At 45.4% G+C, this 10,114-nt stretch overlaps 1 protein-coding gene across 1 annotated transcript; it reads left to right on the top strand.

The window, feature by feature from the left end:
• Positions 1–5,357: 5,357 nt before the first annotated feature.
• Positions 5,358–8,695, top strand: OXSM (3-oxoacyl-ACP synthase, mitochondrial). Its single transcript, XM_016198876.2, has 2 exons — positions 5,358–6,463; positions 8,178–8,695. Exons 1-2 carry the CDS (start codon positions 5,484–5,486, stop codon positions 8,578–8,580), a joined length of 1,383 nt encoding a protein of 460 aa, XP_016054362.2. The 5' UTR covers positions 5,358–5,483; the 3' UTR covers positions 8,581–8,695.
• The last annotated feature ends 1,419 nt before the right edge of the window (positions 8,696–10,114 follow it).

Here is a 10,114-nt window from a genome sequence, read left to right as displayed (position 1 = left end):
GCTGGAGCGCCCGGCCGTCGCCGCCCCTCGCGCGCCGCGTCCCGCACTGAGCAGGCGCCGCGGCGCGGCCGCCCCCGCGGCGAGCAGGGAGGGCGGGGGGCTGGGCGCGCGGAGCCGGGAGCCCGGAGCCGGGGCTTCCACCGGGAAGGGGGGAGGGGCTGCGGGGACGCGCCGGGGCTCAGCCGGGAGCGGGAGGGCGGGGGCCTGAGGGCGGAGGCGGGTCCTGGTCGGGAGGGCAGGGGGCCTGACCGGCAGGGGGCGGGCGGGAGCCTGTGGGGGCGGGGCCTGTGGGGGCGGGGCCTGGGGAGGCCGGGGCCGGGGGCAGAGGCGGGTCTCGGGCCGGAGAGGGCAGGGGCCTGGGGAGGGCGGGGCCTGCGGAGGAGCCGGGTTGCGGGTTTCCGAGGGGCGGGGTCCTCGGCGTGGCGGGATGGGGGCTGCTCCGGGAGGGTGAGGGGGCTCTGACCAGGAAGGGCAGAGGCCTGGTTGTCAGGGCTCGCGGGGCTTCGACCGGAAAGGGTGGGGTGCTTGCTGGTGGGTGTCCAAGGATGGGGGCGGGGACTGTGGAGGACTGATGGGTTGGCTTGTGGTCAAGGCCGGGGGTGGGGTCTTCCCGACTTAAATAGAGCCAGGTACCGAGGTGGGGAGCCCCCATAGCTCCGGCCACGCTTTTCCCCCAGTGACACAGCCCGCGGGCTTCCCCCTCGGCGAGCCGCAGCCTTCCCGCGGAGACGCGGGGCAAGACTCGGAGCGAGGAGCGGCCGACGGGCGAGAACCACCGCCCTGCTGGGTTCCTGGTATACGAATTATTTCTAGAATTAGGCGAAGAATTTCTTGAGTAAGTCCCAGCTCAGATAGCGTGACGGCTCTTTAAAGAAGTGTTTTTCAGACCGCAGGTTGCAATACAGTGTCTCGTGGACTCAATTTACCTTGTGGTGTGACCCGCACAGAACACATACATACACAGTAAGGGCGAAGTAGAAGACAGTGGGGGGAGGGCAAAGGCGGTAAAAATACACATCCCACAGAGTAAGGGCAAGCATGACTTTGTGGCTTTGTTTTGCAGGTAGATGATGTGATCAGTGTCCATCACTCCTTTTAGGAGACGAATCCTAACCTCTCTAATCCATTCTCTGCCTTTACCGTGTCCTTGAAAACGTACAGTACTGTACTTCCGTCTTGGCAGAAATTCCTTCCCTAACCTCAACAAATATTTGTCTTGACCTTATGTTTTTAAGAGAAGCTACTTGCCTAAGTAACTTCTTTAACTGTTCTTGATACTTATCTTCTGTTTGCTTTTAAAATTTGAAATTTTCTCCCAATATCTATGAGCAAGACCCTGCCTATGCCATCTACTTCAGTTACTGTTCACATCTGCCAAATATTTGTGAGAAGTTTTTAATATGTAAGTGTTGGGCCAGCTGCCAAGAATAGTTTGTTTAATTGGTAGTATGTTCCTAGCTGCTATAGCTAAAACTTTCAGTGACTTAACACAAGAGAAATGTCTTTCTTGCTCACATAACAGTTTAATAATGCAGGTGTCATTAGTCAGAGGGTTGCTTTCTTCCATGTAATGATTCAGGGGCTCAGGCTCCTTCCATCCCATAGAATGGAGGTCAACAAATACTTTTTGTAAAGGACCAGGAGTAAATGTTTAAGGCTTTGTAGCCATAGGGTCTCTGTTTCAACTATTTAACTCTGTCTCTGCAGTTCTCCTTCCAGAGACAGTACTTTAAAATGTATGGGCTTGACTGTGTTCCAATGAAACTATATATAAAAACTGCTGGATTGACCGGTAGTTTGCAAACTCCCGCCACAGAGAGATTTATAGAGACGTCTGCATTTAGTTAATGGTTGAGCAGAAAAAAGGCCTACCTGCTTACCCCCATGGGCCCAGAAATGACATACAGCATTTTCTCTAGCATGCTGTTGGCAAAAATGAAGCCCCATCTAGACAAAAGGAGGACAGGCTGGGAAATGTAGTCCCTGGCTGCACAGGTACCACCTACTACTCTATAATAAATTGTTTCCTATGATTACTCCTTGCCCACACTCTAAGGTCAAATGGTGTCAGGACCCATGCAAGTAACTTCAACGTATAAAGTGGCTTTGTTCAAGTCAAAAAGGAGTAGCAGAGACCCTGGTGAAGGGAATAAATTTACATCTTTCCTAGAGGAATATAGATTCAATAAATGATTGCAGTACCAATTAGACCAGGACTGTCTATCAGCTCTGACCTACAGGCTCTAATCCAAAATCTTCAGCATGACACCCAAGACTTTTGGTGATTGGCCCCTGCTTTACCCTCATGCTTTTATTGTTGTTTTGTCCCATACCTCAAATCCAATATTGGCAATATTGAACTACTAGTAGTTTGTCTCCAGGCCTTTGTCAGGATGCTTTTTTCCACCCAATTTTCTAGGACAAACATTTACTCGTTTTCAAGATGCAGCTCAAAGACCACTTGTTTGAAGGCTTTCCTGAATTTGGAAGGGAGCATTGACCTACTTGTCCCTCTGTGTTATTATATAAAATTCTATTATATTCTTCTATGAAAGCACCTGTTTCAGTACTTTGCACATATGCTTCCATGGCTGTCTCCCTCTATTAGCCTGTAAACTTTTCAAACGCAAGAGCATGTCCTCATTTTTGTATGCCAGCTTCTAGCACAAGGTAGGAGGAAAACGGACACTGAAGAAAGAATGATCAAAGATACAAAGATGAAAAAGAAAAGCTAAAGTCAACCCAAAGATAGGGAGATCAGTTTTGCTGGGTGGAAGTCTATTTAGTAGAGAATGGGAGCTATATCTGGAAAGATAGTTTGGGATAAGATTATAACATATTTAAGTAAACCTGGGAAGTCTGAACAGAAGGCTATGGTAAGTGGAGCACTTTTGAAGATTTTGATGCCAGAAAACACCATGGTGTTATGTAGCGAGGAATGTGGTACTAAATCACATATAGCTATTAAAATATAACATTTTCCACCCCTATCCAAACAAAGAGAAAGGAGATCAGAGGTAGAATGAAAAATGAAATGACTTTTTGTGGTTTTACTTTTCTTTTGGAAAGAATTTTGATTTTTCAGTTCTTATCCAAGATAATTTTGTGATATAAATACACACACACACATAAAACAGCATATTAAAACTATGTTTTGTATGAGTTTGGCTTTAAAGAAAATATTGTAGTTCTTTTCACACTGTGATTTAAAAATATTATATTAAAATGAAAGAGTACAACTTTGGTTACTTATCAAGTTTTAAGTTATTCTATAACTACATGTGTTTATCTTAAAGTAACTATTATTATAGAAGAAAGGTCATGCTAAGAAGTGACTGAATGGGCATTGGATCAAGTATGACTTAAGGTCATACTGGGCTTCACAGAACTATTTTTAGACAAAGTACATTTCTAAACTCATTTAAATCCAGTACTAACCAGAAAGAGCTAAACTTGACCCAAATTCTTCTTTGGCCTGGGAAAGAAGGTTGAGCACTCTAATTGGAAGCGATCACTTCGAGACAGTGCCCCGCCGTGGCCAGGTGGCTGAGTTGGATGGAGCATTGTCTGTACACCACACAGCTGTGGGTTCGGTTTCCGGTCCGGGCACATACCTAGGTTGCTGTCTGATCCCTGGTAGGGGGGCATCCTGGGCAACGGATGGGTGTTTCTCTATCATATGTTTCTCTCTCTCTCTCCCCCGCCCCCTTCCTCTCTCTAAAATCAATAAAAACATATCCTTGGGTGAAGATTAAGGGGAAAAAAAAAAGAAACATTGCCCAAAAAGAAGCCAAATGGTTGGAAGGTTCAGGTGCAGATTATTTAGTCAATCCTTTATCTAAAGGAGGAAGAATAATACCAAGCTCACACCTTGAGGACACGTGAGCAACAGAGATGCTTATCTACATGCCACCTCGATGATTTCTTGCCTTTTAAAATAGTTTCATACTGCATTTCCCATTCACAGACTCAAAGCCAGCTCTGAGCAAATAAAAATACTGAATTTTTCAGACACTTAGAAATAAGCTTCTCCATTCTTCTGTTGTCTCTATTTTTGTCAGACATTGGGTGTGATATTTTGAGCACTGCTCCAGATCCAACAATTTTTAAAAAGTAAAAATAATTATTATTGCAAAAGCATTATTTATTGTAGAAAACATATTTAAAAAGGGGGAAGGGCGGTAACATCACAATTATTGTACACCCTTGCATACTTTAAAAACTCTAAAAAAAATGGATAAACACTTTTTTGTAATTTGTATCTCCTAACACAGTTTCAATATCTTCCCGTATTAATAGTCATTTATAAAGTTATTTTAAACAGTTGCACAGCATTTCGATGTCCTCACAGAATACACCCCCAATTGCCTGGCACTGGACATTTCGATTAGTTCTTCTTTATTATTATCAATAACTCTGGGAGGTAGGTTAACAGCTTTAAGGCTACAGGAATGTCCTTCTTTCCTAGGATTCCAGTAGAATTGAGCGCGTTCTGCTCCCACGACAGGGTGCTAGGTGGGCATAATCATTACCAAAAAAAAAAAAAAAAGAATTCCGTTGTGATGGGCAAAAATGCCACGGCATCCGGTTCGGTGCGTGCTCTCGAGCAACTTGGGATCCCTGAGCTTGAAGGCGAGGCGATGCCTCCAGGGCTCCAGACCCCAGCGCCCCGCAGCCTGACCTCCGCCAAGGTGACGCGGGCTCGGGCGGGCCGCGTGCCTCTGCATGCGCATGCGCGGGCGGGCGGGCGCGCGTCTGCGCGTGCGCATGCGCGGGTCCTGCGGCTGCGCGAGCGGCGGGAGCGCTAGTTAAAGGTACCGGCTGCTGGGTGCTCCTGTTATTCCGCCCCTTCACCGCCGAGTCGGGGCGCTGTTAGGGCGGGACGGGGGAGTCTAAGGACCCGGGGTCTGGCCTCTTTTCCTCTCGCCTGCTTCCTTCGGGGGTGTGTGATGCCGCTTGAGAGGCGGGGGGGGGGGGTTGGCCACGCCCCTTAGCTCCCCGCCCGTGGCCGCCGAGGGCCCGGAAACCCTGGCTGTCTCTACTCTTTGAAAATCAATCAAGTCTGTTAACTCCTTCCCGCCTCAGAGACTATAGGCCCTGAAACGTGTTTAGTGCCCCTGGCGCCGGAACTGCAGTTTGGAATAAGGCCTCGGTGATCCCGGAAAGGGGTGCTTCCCGCGGCCCGATCGGGCTCGCAGGGTGTGTGTGCTTTTTATCCTAGGGCTCTGCCTCGGTGAGTTGAATGAATCGTCCTGTCCCCTCCTTCTCTCGGAGTGTCTGAGGGCACTTACAGCCTAAAAAGGAAATGAAGCCCAGGCAGGTGGTCTGATGCTCTGTAACGTTATGTTCCCTGTGCTCGTTCCCAGCTCCCCGGCCCCGCACCAGCCCCGGAGCCTGTCGTAGGCCCGTCAGCTGCTCGCACCGCCACCTCCCGGGCGCCCAGGTCCCGTCCTGCAGTGTTTCTGATCATCTCCATCTCGGCCATGCTTTCAAACTGCTCGCAGAATATCGTAAAAATTACAACTGCTCACATTCTATATTCAGGATTCTGCCACCGGGTAGTAAATAAAAGGAGGTTTTTCGGAACCGGGCCGGCACCCGGGCGGCGCCGGCGGGTTGTCGTCACAGGCATTGGCTTCGTGACCCCGCTGGGTGTTGGGACTCAGCTGGTGTGGGACCGGCTGATCCGCGGGGAGAGTGGGATTGTGTCACTGGCTGGCGAAGGCTATCGCGGTCTCCCTTGCAGCGTGGCTGCTTTCGTGCCAAGAGGTGGTGATGAAGGTCAGTTCAACGAACAGAACTTTGTGTCCAAATCCGATTTGAAGGCCATGTCTTCTCCAACCATTATGGCCATCGGGGCTGCAGAGTTAGCCCTGGAAGATTCTGGCTGGCATCCGCAGTCAGAAGCTGATCAGGTGGCTACTGGTGTTGCAATTGGCATGGGCATGGTTCCTCTTGAAGTTATTTCCGAAACTGCTTTGATGTTTCAGACAAAAGGTTACAATAAGGTCAGCCCGTTCTTTGTCCCTAAGGTTCTGGTCAATATGGCAGCAGGCCAGGTCAGCATCCGCTACAAACTCAGGGGCCCCAATCATGCAGTGTCCACGGCCTGTACCACAGGAGCTCATGCTGTGGGAGACTCTTTCAGATTTATAGCCCATGGCGATGCTGATGTGATGGTGGCCGGAGGTACGGATTCTTGCATTAGCCCTTTATCTCTTGCTGGGTTTGCGAGAGCCCGCGCTCTGAGCACAAACCCTGATCCTAAGTTGGCATGTCGACCGTTTCATCCAAAGAGAGATGGTTTTGTAATGGGAGAAGGGGCAGCCGTGCTGGTGCTGGAGGAACATGAACATGCTATTCAAAGAGGAGCCCGCATCTATGCAGAAGTTTTGGGCTATGGACTCTCAGGTGATGCTGGTCACATAACTGCCCCCGACTCTGAAGGAGAAGGTGCCTTAAGGTAAAGGTGGTTTTTTTCTTTTCAGTCAAAATATTTATTCAAATAAGACATTTTATCAGAGTGTCAAATGAGGGGAAATTGTCTCTGGCCTTGGTGTATGGTATCTCTGTTGTTCCATTTTAGACTACACATAGTGTTTTTGAGTTCTTTGCTTTAACATGTTTCAAGCATTTGAAAGCATTTGGATTTTAGTTAAGGCCAAAAGTGGTGAAGAAGACCATGTATGTCTTTGCTAACTTATCATACCTCTGATTGTGCTTAACAACTGTCAGACTGCTTCCTCCCAAAACCCTCCTCTTTGGCCCTTCATCAGACTTGGACAGTAAAGTCAACCCTTTCTTCTTGATGTGTCTGGTCTGTGCTCCATTTCTGCAGGGTTCTGCTGTTATTAAATTGGCCTTTACCAACCTTTAAGCATCCAGGGATCTTATTAAAATGCAAACTCTGACTCTATAGGTCTAGGGTGGTGTCTGAGCTTCTGCATTTCTGACAAGCTCCCAGTGATGCTAATGCTGCTGGTCTGAGGACCATACTTTGAAAAGCAAGTTGCTAGTTGCTATTGTAGAAGAGATAGTGAGTTAAGTTTTAAAAAAAATCCCTGTTAATGTGTTAGCTAATAGGTTACCCTGCTTAGATCATATCATATTGTAACCAGTTAAATTAGCTAAAGGTTGGCAAACCTTTGTATAAAGGGACAAATAGTAAATATTTTCAGCGTTTTGCTCCATAGGGTCTCTGTCACAACTACTCAGTTCTGCCTCTAGTGTGAAATCATCCGTAGACAGCGCATAAATGAATGGGCATATTCCAGTGAAACTATTCACAAAAACAGGCATCTGGCGGGGGCCATAATTTACCTACCCCTGAATTATACTTTTGCGTAGTTGCTAGTGCTAGAAATGTGATGTAGCCAGCTAGATGAAGAAGTAGTTATGTTTAGATGAAACCTTTCAGCAAACTTTATATTATATTCTGAGCTGCCTCTTAAGGAAATATATGCAGCCCAGAGATCAGGAACTAAAAAAGAAGGTGTTGACATCCATGAAATTTTCAGTGGTTCTTCCTGAGAAATGTTTTATTTTTGGATTTGTTTGTTTTTGGCTTAGCTTTGAACTTCATTTATTTAGAACTCTTATAGCCCAAATAAAGAGGATTTTGAAAGGTTATTTGAAGCAGTGAAGTAATGGTGCAGACATTTTTAGATTATTGGGACATATGCCAAATTTTATATTTAAATATGAGAAAAAAATTAAAAATTTTTCTCCACATTTCAAATCTACACACACACACACACACACACACACACACACACATGCACATAGGCACCCCCCCCCCCCCACACACACACATTGATAAAAATTCTAGGAAGAAAAATTATTTTAGGCTTGAATCAATGTGTTCCCCTCCCCAAGGGAAAAATGGATAATATATTTTGTTAAGATAAATGGAAATATATTTTGTTAGAGATTATATAATCCATAGGTATATATGTTTATCTCTTCATGATGAATCAGTACAGGGTACTGGGGTGACTCAATATTCTCAAGCAGATTGCTTTCTAACTCACATAGTAATCCAAGATGGGGTTCTGTTATTAGACAAAGGATTATTTTCATCCAGTGTACTTGGGTATTTCTTTCACATAAGCCATACAGATAATGAATCCCATATTAAAATTAAACTTAGTTCTGATAAATTTCTTTTATTTTATTAGATGTATGGTTGCCGCTGTAAAGAATGCAAATGTACAGCCTGAAGAGATATCCTACATCAACGCACATGCTACTTCCACACCACTAGGAGACGCTGCTGAGAACAAAGCTATCAAACATCTTTTCAAAGACCATGCACATGCCCTTGCCGTTTCCTCAACTAAGGCAGCCACGGGACACCTGCTGGGAGCTGCAGGGGCGGTTGAGGCAGCGTTTACTGCTCTGGCTTGTTATCATCGACAGCTACCACCTACTTTAAACCTGGATTGCACAGAACCAGAATTTGATCTCAATTATGTTCCCCTAAAGGCACAGGAATGGAAAACTGAGAAAAGACGTATTGGACTCACCAATTCCTTTGGTTTTGGTGGTACTAATGCAACACTTTGCATTGCTGGCATGTAGGACAGACACATCATTTGTAATTAAATATTGCTTTTTTAAAATGTTATAAACAAACTATATTAAGTGGAGAAATACTATGTTTATATAAATTTATATATTTATATATTAGCACCCAGATACCGTTTATTTATGTCAGGGTTTCTCAGTCTTGGCACTACTGATATTTTCGGCTGGATAATTCTTTGTTGGGGAAAGGGCAGTTGTCCTTTACATTGTAAGATGCTTCACAGCATCCTATTCTCTACCCACTAGATTGCAATAGCAAGCATACCCTTCCCCTGTTGTGACAACCAAAAATGTCTCTAGACATTACCAAATGTATCCTGTGGGGCAAAACAGCCCCCATGTGAAAAGCACTGATCTAACTTTTTCTAATACTCTAGATCAAACAGGTCTTTATGACATTTCACCTGCTCTTGTCTCTTTCCTAACCATTTGGTGAGTAGCTGCTTTGCGCTAGGTAGGGTTACCACATGGTACACCTCCAGGCATGCCATTCCCGTACCATACATAGGAAGGGGATACAGGTATAACAAAGCTTGTATCATCGATCAACATTCTTTGAGTAAAGCAGTCAGCCAGCAACGATCTTTTTACCCATTACCTGTCTCGTTCTCTTTTCTTCATATTATCTGTACCGAGATTCAGTAAATTAGTGGAATTTTCCTAAACTCCCAAGCCATCAGTTCCCTGAAAGAAGGAAGTGAAATTGGTTTGGTTTTTCTTAGTCTTTTTGTATTGATGGCAGCACCTAGTGATTAATGGAGATGAGGGTCCTTAGGAAGTGGAACAGAAGTTGGTGATTCAAGACACATTACCTTGTTCCACCTCTCACATTACTGCGGCTATAGTAGATCGTTTTTTGTTTCCTTCCACCATCTCACCACAAGTGCTGGTGTTACTACTCTTCTACCTTGAGGCTTTCTCTAAAGCCAATGGGTCACATTCATCTCCATTGGCTGGAAGTGTTTGGATGGAAAAGGGCACAGATTCACTAGGGGCAACAACCAGCTTCTGAAGGATGGGAGTTGGTGGATCCAGATGTCTTTCCATAAATGCTGACCCCACAAGGGCTTATTTGTGGGTCATAAGGTCTCAGTTGCAACTTCTCAGCTCTGCTGTAGTAGAGCAAAGGCAGCCTTAGACCATGCAAATAGGTGGGTGTGGGAAGATTTGCCTTCAGGGAGGGGAGAAGCAGAGTTGGCCAATGTGCTGTAGTTTGAAAACTACTCTAACTCTTCAAAGAAGCACATTCTCTGAAAGGTTTAGCTAGCTAATTTTTTGTGTTACTAGGGTATCCAGAAATTTTGCCGTGTAAGATTGGAAAACTGGATTTTAGTACTGGAATAATAATTATAATATCAATAGTTAATGTTTGTATAGTACTTACATACCCAGCATTGTTTAAGTACCTTTCTTAATATCTTTTCATTTAATTCTCACAACAACTATGTGATTTAGTAATATAGGTGTCCCATTTTATGCATAAGGAATTTGAAATTTAAAAGCTGGTCCAAAGTTAACATAACAGTCA

Source organism: Miniopterus natalensis, chromosome 15, assembly GCF_054644295.1.
Source record: "Miniopterus natalensis isolate mMinNat1 chromosome 15, mMinNat1.hap1, whole genome shotgun sequence".
Lineage (NCBI taxonomy): Eukaryota > Metazoa > Chordata > Mammalia > Chiroptera > Miniopteridae > Miniopterus > Miniopterus natalensis.
The sequence above is the reverse complement of the archived record's forward strand: the minus strand, read 5'-3'. Positions and strand labels throughout refer to the sequence as shown.